This window comes from Nansenia antarctica, assembly GCF_963989245.1.
Source record: "Nansenia antarctica genome assembly, chromosome: 3".
In the NCBI taxonomy this organism is placed as follows: domain Eukaryota; kingdom Metazoa; phylum Chordata; class Actinopteri; order Argentiniformes; family Microstomatidae; genus Nansenia; species Nansenia antarctica.
In genome coordinates, this window is record NC_137688.1 from 19,472,072 (window position 1) to 19,494,308 (window position 22,237).

At 49.4% G+C, this 22,237-nt stretch overlaps 1 protein-coding gene across 4 annotated transcripts in view; it reads right to left on the minus strand.

Annotated features, from left to right (window-relative positions):
- Positions 1–13,383: 13,383 nt before the first annotated feature.
- LOC308152618 (equilibrative nucleobase transporter 1-like) overlaps positions 13,384–22,237 on the minus strand; it is a 15,763-nt gene continuing 6,909 nt past the window's right edge. For all 4 annotated transcript variants that reach the window (XM_080525636.1, XM_080525635.1, XM_080525638.1 and 1 more), the window contains exons 4-13: positions 21,592–21,638; positions 18,906–18,982; positions 18,479–18,571; positions 17,243–17,382; positions 17,039–17,151; positions 16,305–16,460; positions 15,977–16,084; positions 15,542–15,728; positions 15,291–15,414; positions 13,384–14,810 (exon numbers count right to left, since the gene is read on the minus strand). In XM_080525636.1, the coding sequence (XP_080381762.1) occupies positions 14,688–14,810; positions 15,291–15,414; positions 15,542–15,728; positions 15,977–16,084; positions 16,305–16,460; positions 17,039–17,151; positions 17,243–17,382; positions 18,479–18,571; positions 18,906–18,982; positions 21,592–21,638 (1,168 nt within the window). In that variant the 3' untranslated portion in view covers positions 13,384–14,687. The remainder of the gene's footprint in view (positions 14,811–15,290; positions 15,415–15,541; positions 15,729–15,976; positions 16,085–16,304; positions 16,461–17,038; positions 17,152–17,242; positions 17,383–18,478; positions 18,572–18,905; positions 18,983–21,591; positions 21,639–22,237) is intronic.

Below are 22,237 nucleotides of genomic sequence, written 5' to 3' on the forward strand. Positions count from 1 at the left end.
CTGATCATTACATCAGATCCCGACATGAGGACCAAATGATGTGTCACATATCTATATAGTTTTTAAAATGTGTTTTTCACAAGGTATGAATTCTAGCTATGGCACACAATTTGTATATCTTAGTAACAGTGACAAGAATATCTAGTAAACACGACAACAGTGACATAATAAACTGTGTTTATACAGCAGCACCTTTATAAAACAATATTACAGAGTACTTAACAAATAGATAAAACATGAAAACAGAAATATAAGTAGAAACAGTCAAACGCAGACACGTTAAAAAGAAGAGCAACGTCACAAGAAAAGTAAAAATAGAAAAACTGTCAAACACTGTCAGCACTTAAGCAACATTTCTCTGTTCCAGGACGGTTTCCCAGTGATAAAGAGGCAGAGGCGTGCTCCCAAACCCCTCCCTTTCCCCCCCCTACCCAGGCTCCTTTACCATGCCCTGACCTATGACCCACCCTCCAGCTTCTCTACTCTTCCCACCACATCCCCTCCTCCTCCTGCCCCATCCCGGTCCCCTGTCCCATCCCCTGCCCCCCCCTACCTGGCCCCTGCCCCGGCCCTCCTCCACACCGCCCCCCTGCCCCCCTCCCTGGACCTCCCCCCTCCTCTAGGATACTCCGGGTTGCAGTTTGACCGCCTGCTGGAGGACATCAAGGCCATGGACCTGACCTCCCTGCCAACTGCCGCAACCGTGGCAACCCAACCCGACAACAACTGTCAAAGCAACAACGCTGCACTTCCCCACCGTGGTGCCGTTACCGCGGCTGCTCCTTGTTGTGCTGTAGGCCTGGTTGCCGAGGCGACGGGGGGGGGCGAGTGCTCGACGGGGGTGGGCGTGGAGACCACAGACCCGGGGAGGCAGCGGAGGGCGGGGGAGGGAGAGGAGCAGTGTGAGATCCTGGACTTCCTGTGGTCGCTTGAGCAGCAGGTCGCGGGGGCGGCGTGCGTAGAGACGGAGGAGGGGGAGGCTCTGAGCTACACACACACACACCACGACACACCACACACACACCGCGGGCGCACAACGACAAGCCTGCCAGAGCCTTCTTACACTCTCATCAGGAGTTATAGCGGAGCCCAGATCCAGACCAGTCAGACCCAGACCCAGCCTAGCCAGACCCAGAACCAGCCCAGCCAGACCCAGCCCACCCAGACCCAGCCTAACCAGAACCAGCCCAGCCAGACCCAGCTCAACCAGAACCTACCTAGTCAGACTACAGGCAAACCCAAGGCCAAGCGGGGCAGGGGCCGACCACCGAAGAAGAGGAGGATGATGATGAAGGAAACGCGTGCCCCCCTGAAAAAGCCGATCAGAGTTCAACGCTGTGGCCCAAACGACGCGCCACAGTGCGAGTGTGCGAGACAGAGGAAGGACCGGCTCACCCCGTGCGTGGTCAGACTGGGGTGGAAACTGCCGCCGCCGCCACTGGCTAAGACTCCTCCCACCCCCCCGAGGGCACACATGCCCCCCCCAGCCAGCCGGACGAGGAGGAGGTCAGAGGAGGTCCGAGGGCAGGAGGACGTTGAGCGGAAGCAGGTGAGTCACACACACTTTTTCCTTTCAATTATATGTGGAATCTGGAACTGACAGTCCCGTGGGAAGACCGCTTGGAAGAAGCCTTTGAGAGGAAGCTCTCCAAGTACGCGGGACTGGTCAGTGACTGCCAGCAGGCTGGTTGGAGAGCGAGGTGTTTCCCAGTAGAGGTTGGTTGCAGAGGATTTGCAGCCCGTTCCTTGGCCAGAGCCTTCAGCAGTTTGGGCATCGATGGAGAGAGAAAGAGGAGAGCCATCCGCAGTACCACCAATGCGGCAGAGAGAGCCTCTAGATGGCTGTGGCTCAAAAGAGGAGAGCCATGGAGTCATGGTAGCTAGTTAGCCATCTGGACACAAGCTGGGGTCTGATCAGCCCCGGCTGGGTCACCTGGAGGAGGGTGTATGATGTTGAAAGACCCGAAACGCCCGATGATTCCAGGAACATCACTGAAGATGTGTCCAGAGGCATCAGTAGATGTATGTACACAGTGTGAACCAACTGTACAACGATGTGTGTGTTTGGTGACATCAACACAGGGTTCGACATTAACAGTTGCCCGATTGCCCGGGGCAAGTAAAACATTCGCCGGGGTTGTTTGCGCGACAGCGACGATGCTGCTGGATCCTGGACGGACAGCGCAGGCGCCAGACCAGACTAGATGATCGTAGAGTGAAGATATTATTAAAGCGTACGCGCTGATCGACAGATAGGTGGATGCCTGCACCGTCCGTTGTGTTAACTGTGTTATGACTTATTTATTAGGGGTTTGTCAATGAACTTGTATGCCTTCTTTTGCTGTAAATTGTGTGTATGATCTATATGATTGTTGTAGCGCAATGGTGTATTAATAATAATAAGAAGAATAAAAATAAGAATAATATTACTATTATTCATTATAATAGTAATAGTATTACTATTAATACACCATATTAATAATAATAATATAATAATCATAAACATTGTAATATAGTCAACTAGTAGTCAGTGCTTTCAAGGTGTGTCATTCTCAGGTAAAGACAAGGCCAGGTGTGGAGTCTCTTCCTGGGAGACGCCCACCACCAGCCAGCCGACCAACCAGGGCCAAGGAGCGCCCACCACCAGCCAGCCGACTAACCAGGGCCCAGGAGCGCCCACCACCAGCCAGCCGACCAACCAGGGCCCAGGAGCGCCCACCACCAGCCAGCTGACCAACCAGGGCCCAGGAGGAGGCCAACGCTCAGAACGCCCAGCCAATCAGACCTAAAAACATCCGTCAACCAAAGGTCACGACTCCGCCTCCACCTGCAGGGCACAGCAGCCGAGAGGGGGAGACACAGAAGAGGAGAGACAGGCGAGGAGGAAGAGGAGGAGGAGGAGGAGGAGAAAAGAGGAAGACTCAGCCCGGTTCAGAGCCAGAGAGGTGGAGGGGCAGGAAGAGGAGGAGAGAGGAGTCGGTGGAGGAGGAGAAGAGGGAGGAGGACGACAGAGAGGAGTCTGGGAAAGGTGTGATAACCGCCAGCGAGGAAGAAGTTGATGTCATCACCCAGGTGAACCCGTCTCCTGAGGTCAGAGAGGTCCTGTTGGAGGACGGAGAGGGGGAGAGAGAAAGAGAGGGAGAACAGACTGCTCTGTTTAGAGGGGGGAAGACGGCGGAGGACTCTGACGAGAGTGTGGATGTCGTAGGAGACGGAGGAGAAGAAAAGGAATGGGGAGTCAGACCACAGAACACACAGCAACACCTGAATCCACCAATAGGAGAGAAGAAGAAGGCACCGGCACTGCTGCGTTCTTGGATTGTAAGACTTCCTGTCGCACATTCCTCACGAGAGGGATCAACAGGAAGCTGGGTGGAGGAAGAGGAAGAGGAGGAGGAGGAAGTGGATGTAGTCGGGGTCAATAGCCCTTCCCCTGTCCCTTTCATCACGCTGCCTGGGGCCTGGGGGAAAGGGCTGAATTCTGAGGAGGAGGAGGAGGAGGAGGAGGAGATTGATGTGATAGGTTGAGAGTTTGACCATGGTCCCTCCATTGCTACCCTGTCCTCTCTGCTGTGAGGGAGGTGAGTGTTTCTGTCCATCACACACACACACACACACACACCTCTTTCATGCGGATTAGAGAACCTTGTTCGTCCTGTGATATATTTCTATCTGCCATGCTCTGACCCCCCCCCCCCCCTTCCTAACGAAATGGTCCAAAAACACTTTAGCTCAGTACTCACTCACTGTTGCGCTATTGCAGTGTCTTAATGACCAATTGGGATTGGTTGGAAAAGGAGGAGGAGGAGGAGGGGGACATATTCTAGATAGATAACTAGTTTTAATCTAGGGAGAATTTAATCACTCAGAGGAGACTCGAGTTTGGACTGACAGACAGAGAGAAGAGTGTGTAAGATACTATGAGGAGAAACAAAAACAAAAAGCACATTTTGGTATAAGATCTATTTGTTTTTCTTTTTTGTATTTTCATTTTAAATTGTGTCCGTATGCGTTTTTAATATAGTTTCCTGGTTTGGGAGAGTCTTTGGGTGTGGTGGGTGAAAGCCTTATGCAAACTGTTCTACTTTTTATTCCACTTTTACCACTAATTTCTTTTTAATGGCTAAAGAGACCAACCATTGTTTTTATTTTATTTTATTGTTTCCACATGCATCGTTGCTCTGTAGCATTGCCTATTCATGTAAAATTATAAACCTGTCATACCTGCATTGGCTCTGAAAACTAGCATTTTTTTCTGTATGAGTATGTAACTGGCAATACTGTTTTTATAAAATAAAGATCTTTTCTCAGACCAGATTAGATGTTGTGGTTCTTAATTGTGTGAGAGAGATAGTGAGCTGGATAAACATGTCTGTTTAAAGGGAAGTGGCTCAGTCTAGTGGTAACCTGATTCTCTGCCATTCAAACATCACACACACATTAACACCTCGGTGAGTGCCTGTACTTCTAAGTAAGGCTGATATACAGCTTTCTGTTCGGACATTTTTTGACAAATTTTTTTTGCTTAGTGTGTCTGCTTCCCCCCACTGCATTGTTTTGAGTTCATGCCTTCAGGGGAGTAATCTTCACTAGGGACAAGGGGGACATGTCCCCCCCACTTTTCAAAACCTAGATTTTGTCCCCCCCACTTTTTAACATTATTTTAATTTTAACAAATTGTTGGCTGCCACCTAAATGATGGTAATGTTACTGTTGGTGTACACTGTACAGCATGTTTACAGTTAGTTTATAAAGACTTAACTGACCGTCCGTAAATTAACTGATTTCAGAGCTTTCTGAAATCTGTATTTACGAATGTGTTTATTATTAAGCTTCGTCTTTTGATGTGCTTGCTGCTTATAGCACAACCGTTTATGCTTGTCAACAGAGTGATGTGTGTAGTTCTTCATAGATCTAGCCTCTTAATTCTGCCCTCAAAGTGCACCAAATTGATGCATTTTACTTTCAAATGTAAAAAATAGAAATCTTCTGTGTCCCCCCCACTTCCCAAACCAAAGTTTTGCCCTTGCATGCCTTACCATAAATGTTGCCATTGTGTCTATATAGCCCTCGATATTTGCATAGTGTATCCCCAGTATAGTATTTCTCTATCTAGTCTGCTATGGTCCTCCTTATAGCACTGACTCCCACGTCTGGGGAAACCTCTATAAGATTACATGACCCTTGGGAACATTCTAGAGCCATCAGTTACCTCCTGACAAACATCGCTCATGCTGAGAGGACACTCCACCGTGTGTGTGTGTGTGTGTGTGTGTGCCTCTGGAAGAGTGAACATGAGAGGGCCTGAATGTCCCCTTCGTCCCCCTATAAATCCATGTCAGTATTTCTGCCATCTCCACCCGTTGTAATTAAATGTAAGCTCTAGGGTCACGAGTGAGTCCCTTGACTGTGTCAGAGAATGTGTGTGTGTGTGTGTGTGTGTGTGTGTGCGCGCGTCTCTCCCTGAACTTGAGAACACTTAATACAGCAGTTTCTCTCACTCTCTCCCGCCCTCTCCTGTCACTTGGTACTATATCTATTTAGGGCTCTGTATCTCCTCATTTGCTCTCTCTCTCTCTCTCTCTCTCTCTCTCTCTCTCTCTCTCTCTCTCTCTCTCTCTCGCAAATAGGCTCAGTGTCATGTTTCTCCTGGATCACACGGGCGCAGGAGAATAAGGAAAACGGCAGAAAGGAATTTAAACGAAGGGAATATCACCTGTTCCAGTCAGCATGTTAGTGAAGATTCAACCATGTGAACCTGTCAAGACTTAAGTCCTCAGGTCCACCCACAGCAAGGGACTCGACCTTGCCCACCCCGGAATATTGACAAGAGCTTCTCAGTACTGGAGAAGGACTATTTGTGTGTACGGTAGGCCTACATTAGGAGTGGCAGATTCTTCGCTTTTTGGATGTAATTTTTTGGCAGGATTAACAGAAGACTCCGTCATTAAAAGACACCAAGAGAACTCAGACGCCCCTGCCATGAGTATGGAGTCCCAAGCTCTCCCCTCCGGCAATTCCTATTCGCGGGACGGTTCCCCCGGCCCGTTACCCGGCGCGTCCCGCCGCACCTCCCACACCGCTAACCAGAGTGGGCTTTACGCGCTGGGCTACGAGGTGGGCGTCGCCTGGGAGCACCTGCGGCCGTTCATACCGTTTTTAATGATCAGCTGCCTGGTGACAGTGCTCGTCTATCTCATCCAAACCATCGTGCTTGGGGGGCCGTTTAAGGACCCACTCTTCTTTGTGAAATTCAACGAACGTTGGCCCAGGCCCGACCCGTACCAGGCCATTAAGGACACCTCATCTAACTCTGTCCCTGACCCGTACGACGACCACCACACCGGGAACGGGACTGTCTGATCTCATCGCAGTTTGTGTTGCGGTTCCTTCTCCCAGTGGAACGCTGTTAGAACACGTGACTCCCCGGGGGTTCTATTACGAGGGTTCATGTGTTCCATTTAAAAGCCCCATGGGCCTGGTGGGCAGATTGGAGGACCGCAAAACCCGCCTGTTTGGAGTCTGGACCAGAAATGAGATAGATTAGATACAACGCTCTAATGTCTTAATCTAGATGTAGGCCTATTTAAAACCGTGTGAGCAAATGCCTTGATTTAAATTCCAGTTGGTTCCATTTAAGAATGTGAAATCAATTTAAGTTTGCTGAAAAGAAAACATTTATATTGAATAAAGTTTTTCCTTTGAAAATATTGACCTGTCTGCACCATAGACTTATTAATTATTGATATTTACACTTCATATTTTCAACAAGTCGCCATGCGGGGGATTTCCACCAGACATGCACACGGCAACCCATTTCGCATCAATCCACCGGCCATTGTTGGCTTTGACCTGATCACGTCTTTGGCTAGCCATCACACGAGCCATCACACGAGCCTGTAGAATTCGATTTAGAAAAATACCCCCCGTATTTTTAAGACATTATTTAAACGTGTTCTACATGTTCTTGTCGATAAATTGACATTTTAGTTTGCTTTATGTTGTGACGAACTCATCGAACGACCTTCGAATTGCCGAAAAGGTAAGTAGCAAGCTAAGTTACTAGCTCGCGTAACGTTGCTAGTTAGCTGGAGAGAAAAACAACTGAATGTATGTAAAGAGTTGACTACCAAGTACCCACTCAAACTCATGTTATTATATGCTTATTATACGTTATATGCTAGCCAGCTATTTCAGCAATATAGCAACAAGCTGCAATGGTTCAAAACTTCATCATGTTGAACTTTCATGTTGTCAAAGGCATTGGAATCAGTGGTGTAGTCTAGTTTTTTCTAGTGGGTATACTGTGATTTTCCCCGCCCAGCCTCATATCGTTCATTTCGGAACGCCATAAAAATAAATCTGGGCTCCCTGTCTAGCGTTATATACATCTAACATTATGGGCCAGTTTCACAGACAAGGCTTAAGCCTAATCCTGGACTAAAAAGCATCTTCAATGGAGATTTTACATTGAAAGTGTGATTTAGTCCAGGACTAGGCTTAAGCCTTGTCTGTGAAACCGGCCCTACGTGTTCTAAGGCTGATCTGTGCATGATAGTGCTGCATTTTGTCATATTTCATATCGCATCTCCCCCCGTTGATGGTATATGACGCTATAGTCAGTCCCAATGGTCCAGAAGTCAAGTGCTTCGTAATACAGACGGCGTGAATTTTATGAATGAAAGTGAAAGTTCTGTCACAAAACGCTGTTACGTATCCTCACACATTTTTAAGTGGGTATATGGAAATCCTTGGCCTTTCCTAGTGGGTATACGGCGTAGTCATGCGTATCACGTAGACTACACCATTGATTGTAATGATTGCTTTCCCCCCCCCAGACGTTCTGTAACTTTCCAAATTACAAGAAGCCAACCGTGTCTTTCCTGCGCCTTCCTAGCGGACGGGGGCATGTGGCGGTATCAGAGGCCAGGGTTTGTGAAGCAAAGGGATGTAGGGGTCCAGACCGAGCCCCCCCTGCGGAAAAGAGAAGCACAAACAGAGAGAGAAAAGGATGAAGAGAGGAGAGACAGGAAAGGAAAAGAAGAGGAAAGAGAAGGAGACCCTCTCACCAGGAGAATCGGAGCGAGAGAAGAACCATACGGGTGTGAAAAAGACACAGGGACTCAAATGTGTGAGTTGGATACCGATACCGGTGATGCCGACTGCAACTTCTTTTCCCATCAGCCTCTCTGCTGTCGGTCGTCAGTGTTGGAGGAGTCTGCCCCCCCTGTCAGACGTGTGCAGAAACACCCCCCTGTTACTGCTCCCCCTCCAGACCCTCTCCTGGTCCCCCTCCCCCCTCCAGACCCTCTCCTGGTCCCCCTCCCCCCTCCACACCCTCTCCTGGTCCCCCCCCCCCCTCCACACCCTCTCCTGGTCCCCCTCCCTCCTGACATCCCCCTGTCACAACTTCTACTCTACCCCCCAGCTGAGAATCACACCCACCCTGATGATCCCCATGCCAACATCCTCATGCCTCCTCCTGAGGAATTGGCCGGACCCACACCTGACATCTACGTCATTCCCTCTCAATCCCTCTCCTCTCTCATCATCCCTCCATCCGTCCCCTCCTGCGTCCCACTGTCTGCCTCTGACCCATGGCACGTGGCCGGGGGTCTCCCCCCACCTGTCACCTCTGACCCTCCTCAGACGTGGGGGGGGACGGAGGCATCACCTGGGGGGGGTATGATGACGGTCCCTGGGGAGTTCGACAGGTTCGAGGGGAACATCCCAGGATTCATCGACTACTTCCTGAACCCCACCCCATCCCCTCCTCCTCCTGCCCCATCCCAGTCCCCTGTCCCATCCCCTGCCCCGGCCCTCCTCCACACCGCCTCCCTGGACCTCCCCCCTCTTCCAGGATACTCCGTGTTTCAGTTTGACTGCCTGCTGGAGGACATCATGGCCATGGACCATGGGCCAACTGCCGCAACCGTGGCAACCCAAACCGACAACAACTGTCAAAGCAACAACGCTGCACTTCCCCACCGTGGTGCCGTTACCGCGGATGCTCCTTGTTGTGCTGTAGGCCTGGTTGCCGAGGCGACGGGGGGGGGTGAGTGCTCGACGGGGGTGGGCGTGGAGACCACAGACCCGGGGAGGCAGCAGAGGGCGGGGGAGGGAGAGGAGCTGTGCGTAGAGACGGAGGAGGGGGAGGCTCTGAGCTACACACACACACACCACGACACACCACACACACACCGCGGGCGCACAACGACAAGCCTGCCAGAGCCTTCTTACACTCTCATCAGGAGTTATAGCGGAGCCCAGATCCAGACCGGCACGCCGCCCGAGCAGCAGAGAGCACCAGCTGGCGCGCACGCATCCCCGCGATACACACTGACACACTCAGGACACACACGCGAGGCGCACACACACATGCACGGGAGCACCACCGCTGTAACCTCGGCGCACACACACCAACACCCCCTCTCTCTTGCCCACCACACGGCTCTCCCTCCTCCTCTACGCTCCCCTTCCCCTAAAGGTGGTGTCCAGCTCGGCTGTGTGTGCCGCTGTGTGTGCCGCTGTGTGAGCCGCTGTGTGAGCCGCCCTCGCGGCTCAGAGGAGGCAGGGAGAGGGGAGGGGCGGAGTCCATCACTCCTCCTGGGACAGGCAGAAGAGCTCACAATACCCCCACCCAGTCAGACCCTGACCCAGCCCAGCCAGACCCAGCCCACCCAGACCCAGCCCACCCAGAACCTGCCCAGCCAGACCCAGCGCAGCCAGACCCAGACCAGTCAGACCCAGACCCAGCCTAGCCAGACCCAGAACCAGCACAGCCAGACCCAGCCCACCCACACCCAGCCTAACCAGAACCAGCCCAGCCAGACCCAGCTCAACCAGAACCTACCTAGTCAGACTACAGGCAAACCCAAGGCCAAGCGGGGCAGGGTCCGACCACCGAAGAAGAGGAGGATGATGATGAAGGAAAGGGAGACGTCTTCCTGGGAGGGAGAAAGTCTTCCTGGGAGACGGCCATCACCAGCCAGCCGACCAACCAGGGCCCAGGAGCGCCCACTACCAGCCAGCCGACCAACCAGGGCCCAGGAGCGCCCACCACCAGCCAGCCGACCAACCAGGGCCCAGGAGCGCCCACTACCAGCCAGCCGACCAACCAGGGCCCAGGAGCGCCCACCACCAGCCAGCCGACCAACCAGGGCCCAGGAGCGCCCACCACCAGCCAGCCGACCAACCAGGGCCCAGGAGGAGGCCAACGCTCAGAACGCCCAGCCGATCAGACCTAAAAACATCCGTCAACCAAAGGTCACGACTCCGCCTCCACCTGCAGGGCACAGCAGCCGAGAGGGGGAGACACTGAAGAGGAGAGACAGGCGAGGAGGAAGAGGAGAAAAGAGGAAGACTCAGCCCGGTTCAGAGCCAGAGAGGAGGAGGGACAGGAAGAGGAGGAGAGAGGAGTCGGTGGAGGAGGAGAGGAGGGAGGAGGACGACAGAGAGGAGTCTGGGAAAGGTGTGATAACAGCCAGCGAGGAAGAAGTTGATGTCATCACCCAGGTGAACCCGTCTCCTGAGGTCAGAGAGGTCCTGCAGGAGGGCGGAGAGGGGGAGAGAGAAAGAGAGGGAGAACGGACCGCTCTGTTTAGAGGGGGGAAGACGGGGGAGGACTCTGACGAGAGTGTGGATGTCGTAGGAGAGGTTACCGTGGGATCAACAGGAAGCTGGGTGGAGGAAGAGGAAGAGGAGGAGGAGGAAGTGGATGTAGGCGGGGTCAATAGCCCCTCCCCTGTCCCTTTCATCACGCTGCCTGGGGCCTGGGGGAAAGGGCTGAGTTCTGAGGAGGAGGAGGAGGAGGAGGAGGAGGAGGAGGAGGAGGAGGAGGAGATTGATGTGATAGGTTGAGAATTTGACCGTGATCCCTCCATTGCTACCCTGTCCTCTCTGCTGTGAGGGAGGTGAGTGTTTCTGTCCATCACACACACACACGCACACACACACACGCCTGAAACACCACCACCAGCCCTCAGTTACTCCAGGGGGGGGGAATGTCCCAGTAATTCGTAAATTGTAAGTCGCTTTGGATTAAAAGCGTCTGCTAAATGGCATTTTATTATTTTATTATTAAATTCTGATTCTCCCCACACACACTCTCACTGTCAGACTCTCACTCAAATACACAAACACTCACCTCTAACAGTAGGCAGGACACAAACTGAAGAGTGAGTGTATTGCTAGTCAGATCTCTTCACACTCACTAACTAACACTCACTAACACACTGTCCCTGTCCCTGTGCCCACAGACAGACTAACGCCTGCTGTAACGCCCGCCTGCCTCCCCAGTCACAGGAGAGAGTAGTTATGGACATGATGTTGATCCCAAGTGTTCACAAGGGAGCAATGTACATATTTGTCTGTTGACCTGTTCTGTATGTGTGTGTGATGTGTGATCAAGGCACAGGGTTATAACGTGTCTTTGTCTACGTGTCTACCCTTTGTATACCCTTTTCAGCACTGTGGTTGTGTGTTTTACTCAGTATGTCAGTTGTTCTGTTTGTTCCAAATTCCTAATTACTATAATCGTTCTATACAGCAGTTGAACAAAATGTTTTTGTTTGTTTTATTTAAAGATAAAAAGATTTTCTTACCACCTGTGTGTGCTTGTGTCAATCTGTGACATTGTAGTGTATGTCAGTAAACTGAACAGGGTATTGTACTCTTGCTCTGTTCTTTAATAGGTGGAGAGAGAAGCAGTGCAAGTGTAGAGCTAGTTAGGCAGGGTCCTTTGGAGAGAGAGATGGGTCTAGAACCCAGAGAGAGAGAGATGGGTCTAGAACCCAGAGAGAGAGAGATGGGTCTAGAACCCAGCAGAGAGAGAGATGGGTCTAGAACCCAGCAGAGAGAGAGATGGGTCTAGAACCCAGCAGAGAGAGAGATGGGTCTAGAACCCAGAGAGAGAGAGATGGGTCTAGAACCCAGCAGAGAGAGAGATGGGTCTAGAACCCAGCAGAGAGAGAGATGGGTCTAGAACCCAGCAGAGAGAGAGATGGGTCTAGAACCCAGCAGAGAGAGAGATGGGTCTAGAACCCAGCACAATGACTGTTTACATGGACTGCGTTTACATGCACACCATATTCTGATTAAGGTCAATATTCAGGTTATTGGAATATTCCGAATAAGGTGTTTACATGCACTGTAGCAAGTGGAAAATTCCATTTACCTGTTAATTGGCATATTCCCGTGGTTTGGCGGGACAATAGTTGTTACTATAGTAACGTTAGTGTTGGTAGCTTGGTTGTGGTCGTTGAGCGGGCGTTAACCCACAGCCAAGTCATAATGCTTGTTTTCCAACAGTCCTCCGTTATTGTGTTCTCTTACTCTCCTCTCCTGCTTTTGAACCACAATTTAACTACAACACTCCTGCTGATCCACTTTGTCCTCAACATTGGAAGATAAGAGTGAGAAGAAATGGCGAACGAGTGTATCTAGCTGTCCCTAGCAACAACAAAACCCAGGATTGCATGATCGAGGAGAATCAAGCATGCGCAGACGTAACTGAATATTCAGAAAAGAGTCATATGCCGGTGTTTACATGTCGCAATATTTTGATTCGAACAGTTATATGGCAGGGGTCTTAATCGGAATATTGCCGAAAGGGAATATGGCCTTAAGCGGGTTCGGTACGTGTTAACATGACTCTTGCCCAATCTGAATATTGAGCATATGCCGCTTAATACAGGAATATGGTGCAAACGCAGTCAATGTCTTACTGATGAGCAGAACAGAAGCAAGCCACATCAGATCCTGTTCGCTGTCTGTAGGCCTGTAGGAGTCCTTATGGGATGACGTGTGTTGGTGTGTTTCTAGTAAATATACCTGTAGTGTACACTGTATACTTCACACACTGCTTCCACCTACCCAGCGCTCTCATGTGAATTTAAGGGGAAGGTCACAGTGTCAGGGAAAGTCATCGTCGATCATGAAAGCAAATATGTCTATATTTGGGAGACACCAGATATTGTGATATATATCTTCATGTAATTCCATGAATACAGCTGTTCTGTTTTGCTTGTCTCTAGTGGGTTTTATGGCTAGGTCACGACTCTTATGTCACTAGTGTGGTAATGACTCATCTTTTTCATTAGTAGTATTGGTACACACACTTCCTCACTATCTTAGGGATTCCAGTAGGCCTTGAAAAGGGCGAATTGGGTGATGGAAGCACACTATGAATAACATTTAACATGAATAAACAGCACAAGTTTTTACCCCCCACATCACAAGACACTCTCTAACCAAACAGAGCGCAACTTCCTCAAATCTGTGACCAACCACACACTCCAAAGGCTTGCGTCATATACAAAGAGAGAGAGAGAGATCACACACACAGAACACAAGAGAGATAGCATATAACTCATCTTTATGACTTTAGATTAGGATCTCTCAGCCCAAACACAGAGAAAGAAACATCAAATGTGTCAACATGTAACAATTGGCCCCTTTACCTGTGCATGTTTCTGAAGCACTAACTGATTGAATAATTGATTGTTACATTTCATCGTCTGACTAACTGTTCCTTTAAATTCTGTCTTTTCTGGTTGAGGGATGGCTGCCCACATGAAGTAATGCAGTCTTACTTATTTCACTTATTTATTGCAATGCAATCAACTTGTCAGTCAATTGTTGAAATGTGGTATTTTTGCTCTAGGCACAGGGTGTCTGTAGGCACAGGGTCAGACATATTTGGCACCCCTGGAGCAATTATGGGTTAAGTGCTTTGCTCAAGGGCACACACAACTTCCCTCCTGAGGCAGGGATCGAACCAGAGACCTTCCACTTGCTAGCCGGCCTCTCTGACCTCTAGGCTACCCCCGCCCCTCTACACTTATGGCGTGGTGTCCCTGTTGATGTGTGGGTGTTCTGTGTGTTGATGTGTGTGTGTGATCTTGGGCTGAGACACATTTGCATGTTAACAAAAGTAATATAACAATGAGACGCCAGGACATCTGCCTCTTGGGCTATAAAAAATAATACTACTAAAGTCCATGTGTGTAAATATTACAGTCGTAGTACACTGCTTATGAGAATGGAACTTTTACAATGAATACAGTTCCAACACAAATAGTAACGTTTCAATACATGTCATTTCCCATTTTGCAGAAGGCATAAAGGCAGAAACACCAAACACCTGAAGCAAGCTGAGGTCTTCCACCTTCCACCATACAGCCAGTAGAGGGCAGACGTATGTCTAACAATAGGACAAGTGTTAGACATTTTGGACCTTTGAGAATCAGGGCGTGAACTGTATACCAGACCTGAAATACCAGACTGTCATGATAAACAAGATTATTGCCAAAACATTGCATTTGTTTCCCTCCTATGTCCTAGATCTAGTTCTCACTGACCAGACAGTACTAGATAAGAGTTGTGAGGGGAAATTAGGCCATCAGACTTTCACCATAGTTTTACTGTAACAAGCCACTCCGGTATCCTATAATGAAAAGCATAACTGTTAGGCTTCGGACAACAAGAGTCACACTGCACAAGTAGTTAATACAACTTGGAGAAGACGGTTAAAAGGATTGACAACACTTATGAGTCTGTAAACAGGGTTGGTCCCACTCTAATTAAAGTGAGCTATTTATCCTAATAAATGTATGGCCCGCTGGAAATGAGGCAGCTCAGTGAAGGTTTAAATGCTGTGTTGTGTTCCCTTTGTTTCCAGATGTGGTCTAGGAGGCGGTGACGGCATCCCGGGTTTTAGCTCTCTGGGCGGCCAGGCCACGACAGTGCAGGTAGATGTTGACTGGATGGATGAAGGCCAGCAGAGTGAGAACAGCCAGGACTATGTTCAACTGTAGGGAGGGGGGGGGGGAGGGAGGGGGGGATGGAGAGAGATGTAGGGAAGGAGAAGGGGAAAGAGAAAGAGAAAGGATAGGGTCATGACTACTATCACTTTAGTGACGGTCAAGTGGATGCCGTCTCTGGTGTGAATGGTAAATGTTACTGGGCGCTCTAATCATGGTAGTAGCTCTAGTGATGCTAACATGTAGTAAAGGTACTAGTTCTAGTGAGGCTAACAGGTAGTAAAGGTACTAGTTCTAGTGATGGTAACAGGTAGTAAAGGTACTAGTTCTAGTGATGCTAACAGGTAGTAAAGGTACTAGTTCTAGTGATGCTAACAGGTAGTAAAGGTACTAGTTCTAGTGATGGTAACAGGTAGTAAAGGTACTAGTTCTAGTGATGGTAACAGGTAGTAAAGGTACTAGTTCTAGTGATGGTAACAGGTAGTAAAGGTACTAGTTCTAGTGAGGCTAACAGGTAGCTTCACTCACGTATAGCGGGTCCCCTCCCAGGACTCCTTTGATCAGGATGAAGCAGGGGTATTGCAGCAGGGCCACCACTGCAGACAGCGCCATCATCAGCCCGTAGAGCTTTCCAAAGTGACAGACAGGGAAACTACAGAGAGAGAGAGAGAGAGAGAGAATAAATGATATGGTCACCACTCTCTCTATTATACAGTGATGGTTACGGTACTGTAGTGTGTGTGTGTGTGTGTGTGTGTGTGTGAGAAAGTGTGACTCACGCGATGCTGATGAAGGCGGCGTTGCCTCCGTAGAGGAAGGAGCGGTTGATGACCTGCAGTATGAAGGTGAGGTACTGCACAGGGAGGACAGGTGTGGCGGCACAGATGGAGAACAGGACGCACTGCAGCGCCGTCAGAGACAGAGAGAGCACAGAGGACCGCAGGTCTGCCTCACGCTCACTCTCTCCTGCACACACACATACATACATACACACACACACACACACACACACACACAGATAAATAACAGGGTCAGAGAATTTACCAATTCTCACAGGACAGCCTGCCTCTTAGATCTGGTGTATGGTGAGAGTTTCGGTCACAGTGTGTATGAAATGGTGAGTGTGTGTGTGTGTGTGTGTGTGTGTGTGAAGAGGTTTGGTGTGTGTGTTGTGTTGTGTTTCAGAGGTTGTACTGTAGGTGTATGGTTGGTACCTGGGGCCCTGGGCTTGCCCTTGTGTCTGTCCATGAGGAGGCCGTTCCAGGGGGCACACAGCACCCCACACAGCTGGGTCACCGCAAACGCATTGATGTACGTGCTCACTGGAGGGACAAACAGAGCCAATGAGGTCAGGGTTAGAAAAAAGGAAATAAAAACTCAACTGGAGTCAAGTGAAGAAAGGCAAATCTAAATACGGCAGTTAGATCCTGAGATACGTGTGGCCTTTTCTGAACAAAATTACACTCGGTTTTTGTATTGTGTATGTGTGTGTGTGTGTGTGTGTGTGTGTGTACATGTGTGTGTGCGTGTGCGCGTGGTTACCCAGGGATGGTTCGCCCTCGGTCAGGCCCTGCAGCATGGGGTTGAGTGTGCCGATGAACAGGTAGTGTCGCAGCTGCATGACAGACAGCCAGACCAGATGAAGCATGAAGAACCTGGACATTAAACACTCCCGGAAACTAAGCTCTGAGATAGAGACTGAGAGAGAGAGAGAGAGAGAGAGGTGTGAATGGTGATGGGAATAGTGATTCTGGTTGATTAATACTGTACAACACATCAGTTTAAGGCTGCGTGATCAGGCCCTAGTCTGTTCACAGAAGGACATGTGTTGTCTCAGGCCAAGCGGCCTGGGGCCATTCCCACACTCAGCATGGTAGACACCTTCACTTCGGGGTGGGCGTCTGCTGCTCATATGATAAGACAGAGAGCAAGAGGGAGGCTGAGCGAGGTCATCCGGTCGACTGTCTCTGGTACTTTTCCACTGCTTGTAGTCTGGCTTAAAACAGAGGACCGTGCCCTCCACTCCTGAGAGATCCTGCCTACGTTACTGTATGCTGGTATCTCTCTGTATCTATCTTGTGTGCACATTGTATTCGGTTATTGAAAGACTCCAGTGATCCGATCCGATCTCCTGAATCCAAGAATTCCTAATAACTACTGACGGCTTAGAAGCAACTTTGAACACACACACAGCATTCCTAATATTCCTAGATCAACAGCTAACGGTGTGACTTTTGCTTATAAATAACGATTCACATCGAGGTTAATTTACACACCTTCCTTTTTTTCTGTGTCCCCCTTGGCGAAGGGTGTGACCTCATTGCCGTGCACGCTGCCGTCGGCTGGTCGCTCCTCCAGGTTAAAGGTCTTTGTCTTGCCACAGTTCATCCTGTCAAAGGAGCGACAGTGTCAGGCTACTGAGGGTCAGTGTGGAAGATCAGATGGGCCCTCAAGGCATTGTGGGATCTGTAGTGGTTTACCCGTATGTGTAGCCATCAGGGAGGGGGTAGGGGATGTGCTTCCTGGGTAACAACAGGAAGGTCCTGACCAAGTGTATGACGCCACACGCCGACAAGAAGACGAAGGAGGCTCGGAGAGAAACCCCAGCCTCAAACAACAACTAGAGGGAGGAAGAGACAGGTATGGTAGCAAAATTGTGGTGATAATTGAAGGTGGAATATTTCTATGGGAATTAACGGAAAATAAGAGTTTTTTTTTACACTGATTATAGGGTTCTCTGTGAAGAATGTAAGAGTGGTGCTGCACAAACGCTGTGAAGCGTGAATCGGGTTTTGATCACGCAATCCAGTGCCACACTTCAAAAATCTGGATTCTATTTATCTCTGACTCTTTCCTTATACTCATCAATTCCAAATAAAAACAGCATCTTTAAACTGAATTTAGGTGAACATTTCAATAACAGAATCTTACTGCCCCCCCCCCACCACCCTCCGCCCCTGCAGAAAAAGACCCATTCAGCACAGAAAAATAAGACAAAGTGGTCATGAGCCTGTGGACACGTCTGGTGCCAGTATGTGTAGTCTGAAGCCTGAAGGCACAAAGGTTTTATCTCTCTGTCGTGGATTAGTTTGAATTCACGTGTTTTCTTTTCGTTCTTCTGCACTTTATTTGCCCTGTCTCACATGGCTGCCTTGTACAGGTCAGACAGGGTACTACTACCCTGATCACGCAAGATTTCTGGCTTGGGGGACGAGACGCTAGACTGTCGTAGGACAGATCTTTATGTACAGTATGTGGTGTGCTGCATTGGGAATATCGGAGCACACCACACACAATACGATCAAAACTGTTCAATCCATGATTTTGTATGCATGTGTGGGGGTCTCTCTCAGATAAAAAATCTGTCAAGATTTAGAAAATCTTTATGTGTGTACCAAGCTTTAGTTTGAGTTCACAGAGGAGCGTGTGACTACTCCCCCGGCCGCCTTGTTCCTATTTGTCTTTTGTTACATATTTGAGTTGGAGATTGTTTTCACTTAAACCGGTCATTCTCCAAACATTGAAACCATAACATGTTGTGCATTAAAATTTACCGGAAATATTGCGCTCCAATAACAACCTTAGAGATAGAAGTGATAGATTCACTGCGGCATCATCATCATCATCATCTGATGTCATGAGTAATATAGTACCTGATCAACAATCTGTGAGAGCCATACAATGTGTGCGTGCGTGTGTATGTGTGTGTATCTTACCTTGATGATGAGGAAGAGGGCAGAAGAGGAGTCGAAGGCTCCGTTGTACAGAGTGATGATGGTGGAGCGATGGGAGCCAAACAGGTTTCCAACCTACAGGAGGAGAAGGAGCAGTTTACCTATGTGTGTGTGTGTGTGTGCGTGCGCACGTATGCGTGTGCATGTGTTTCTGTTTCTTGTGCCTATCATGGGTGTCTATGCCTCAGCCTGATAAAGACAAACTACTGTAGTCACGTTGGATCACATGTATTTGCCCAATGCTGCTGTACAAAGTACACGATTGATGACAACATACTGACGACTGTTTGAGGAAAGCAGGCCTCTAGCCTGAGGACGGTGTCTATGTAGGAACAGAGAGGTCACCAGAGTCCGCAGAGAACTACGGTAACTATGGTAACACCCTGGGTTCAGGGGAGACTGGAACTACCTGCATGTTGGTGACCAGAAACAAGATCCCTCCGACCGCAATGAGGGAGAGTGCCGGGAAGAGAAGGCCAGACAGAGCTGAGAGAGAGAGAGAGAGAGAGAGAGAGAGAGAGAGAGAGAGAGAGAGAGAGAGAGAGTGAGAGAGAGAGAGAGAAGGCAGAAGGGTTGAGTACATCTTAAAACTCTCATGGTGTCTGAGCAAGTTACTCCATCATCATCAGGACTTACAGTACAATTACCTGTAACATAATGGGACGGTGAAGCAAGTTTGGATTTGAAATCGAACAAATTTGCTGTGAGGTAAAGGTTAGAGATTCTTGCTTTTATTTTGTGGTATTTGTGGACAAATTGGTTTCCCCCATTCAGAAATTACAACACCTTTTTATGCATAGTCAGTCATATAGTCAATATTTTAGGGTATTCAAAAGTAATGGGATAATAATTGGCTTGACTCTTGGCTATTCTGTCACATCATTTATGCACGCATAAGAGAGCTGTCAATGTCTAGTACTGATTCTAGGCTTTGTGTTCTGCCTTTGGAGTTTCCTATTGGGGTCTGTCAATATGGTGGCAATCCCCCCGTACAGACCGGAGGAGAACAGTTCCCAGCGGTGCAGGGCAGCGGTATGGGCCCTGGGAGGGCGTGCTTTGCAGCGCCAACACCATCTCCCCACACAGCTGCCCCACACTGGGCAATCCGGGGGTTGGGGTTCAGTGTCTTGCCCAAGGACACTTCGACATGTGGCCAGTCGGGGCTCGAACCGCCGATCTGCCAACCTTGTGATCATTAGACGGCGGCTCTACCTCCTGAGACACAGCCGCCACTGCTAACAGAGCCTCGTGAGCTCTCGTACCCGCCTGTTCTGTCTCCCTAGTAACGGCCGGGAGGGAGGGGCCGACCGAGTGGTCCCGGCGGGAGACCTCCCAGCTGGCCCGGTCCAGACGAGCCACTCCTTAACCGTCTGCCCTCCAGACAAGGCGGACCCCCTGAGTTGGATTAACTGATTTGGGGCGGCTGTGTCACAGGAGGTAGAGCCGCCGTCTAATGATTGCAAGGTTGGCAGATTCGAGCCCCGGCTGGCCACATGTCGAAGTGTCCTTGTGCAAGACACTGAATCCCAAATTGCTCCCAGTGAGTGGGGCCGGCGCCTTGGATGGTAGCTTGCCGCCATTGGTATGTGAATGTGTGTGTGAATGAATGGGTGAATGGTCAAGGAAGCCTTTATTAGGCTGAGAAATCTGAAACACAACCAAAACCGTAGGCTTGCCATAATCAACAGTTTGGAACATCGTTAAAAAGAAGAAAAGGCAGTGACCTCAGCAATCGCAAATGGGTTGTTAGGCCAAGGAAGACCTCTACAGTGGATGACCGAAGAATCCTTGACATAATTAAGAAAGAACTAAAAAAAACAACTGTCCCACAAATCAGGAACACTCTCCAGGAGGTAGGCGTGAATGTGCGTGAGACTTCCATCTGCAGAATACGTCACCAGCTAGCAGCCACTAGAACTGGCTTAACATGTTTTAAGAATGTATTTGGAAGTGTACATAAATGTCTTGTCTGCTCAAGCAAATTTCTCCATCCAGCCCGCAGGCCTCCGCCGCATGGGAGCCACAGCACGTCTCGCCTGCCGGGCCGTGGAGCTTAATAACCATCTGCTCCATGATAGGCTCACTATAACAGCGGCGCCCTCCCGGCGTCTCAAGTCGAGACACCCATTTGTGCCTGCCGCACAGGATCTCAGGCAGCAATGCAGAGATCTCAACATCAGTGCGGCAGGATGGGCGGATTATATGTGGCGCGCGGAGTGGGAGGCTAACACCTCCGAACTCCGCGACCACATCCCAGTCGCCGGCGCTGAGCCCTCGGGATGGACTTGCCAAGGCTATCCTGGGTGAGGCTCAATCGTCTCCGGACCGGCGTCGGGCGTTTCCGCTCATCAATGCACAGATGGGGCTTGGCCCCAAATGCGTCGTGCGAGTGTGGCGCCGAGGACCAAACCGCAGACCATATTATCCTGGATTGCCCGGTGTACCACCCACCCAACGGGATGCATGGTCTGTCGGTATTAGATGACGAGACGATGACGTGGCTTCTGGAGGGGTGCCCAGAAATATAGCCCGGGTGAGCCCCTCAACAAGGTCTCGGGGTGGTAAAAGGGTAGCCCCTCGGCCCCGAGCCTGGTGGAGTGGAGAGGAAAAACAACTACCCATACGCCGAAGAAGAAGAAGCAAATTTCTGGGCCAATATTCAGATTTAAATCCAATTGAATATGAATGTAAACATATTAAGCAAGTGAAGATGGCTGCAGTACAGGCCTGGCAGGGCATCACCAGAGAACACAACCAGCGTCTGATGGGGTCAATGGGTCACAGACTTCAAGCAGTTACTAGTGTGCTTAAGTGAGTGCTTAATTTGGACATTTGATAAATATGTCCCATTACTTTTTTGTACCCTGAAACAGGGGGATTACGCATATTTTTTTTTCTGAATGGTGAAACCAATATGTAAATACCAGGAAAAAGCTAAGAATCTATACTTTAACTTCATAGTAATTGTTTGATTTCAAATTCCAAACTTGAGGGTAGAGCTTCACTGTCCCATGACTTACGCAGGGCACTGTACCGTAAAAACCGTCGTCGGTGTAGATACTGAAACAGTATTGTAGATAAGGGAAGAACTTTACCTGCACTGGAGAAGGCGACAAACAAGGCTCCGGTGGTGTAAAGTGATCTGAAGAGGAAGTGATGACAGTGATGTTATCTCAACCGGGCTCATCCATACAGGATGTCACTCACTGTGTGAACACACCAGATATTTCAGTCGTTAAGATAAGATGAGCTTTATTGTCCCAAAAGGAAATTGCCGTGGTACACAGTACAGCTGTATAATAACCATACGGATACGCGTTAGCCCTACAGGTCATTAGCACTGCCACTGGTCATTCACATACAGATACAATACAGTTACAACCAGACAGGGATTCAAGCTTATCCTTAACAGAGATACTCTAACGTTACGCACTTACAGTATATTACACATATTCTTATTTTGCTGGCACTATATTCCCGTGAGTTGGGAGGTTGCAGTTCCTTCTTCTTCTCTGCCCTGTTTGGAGAGCCTGTCTGTGTTTTCCTGCCCTCTCCCAGACTAGGGTGTCTATTTAACCATCCTAGCCTTTCTCTCTCCCCCCCTCTAATGTGTCTATTTGCATTCCTTCAGTTTTAATTTCCCCTCCACCCACTGTGAAAACATGGAGTGGCTTAGTCCATGGAGGAGTTTTGTTATTGTGGATTTGGAAACTCAGCTGTAGATGGGTCCTGGGTCTGTTC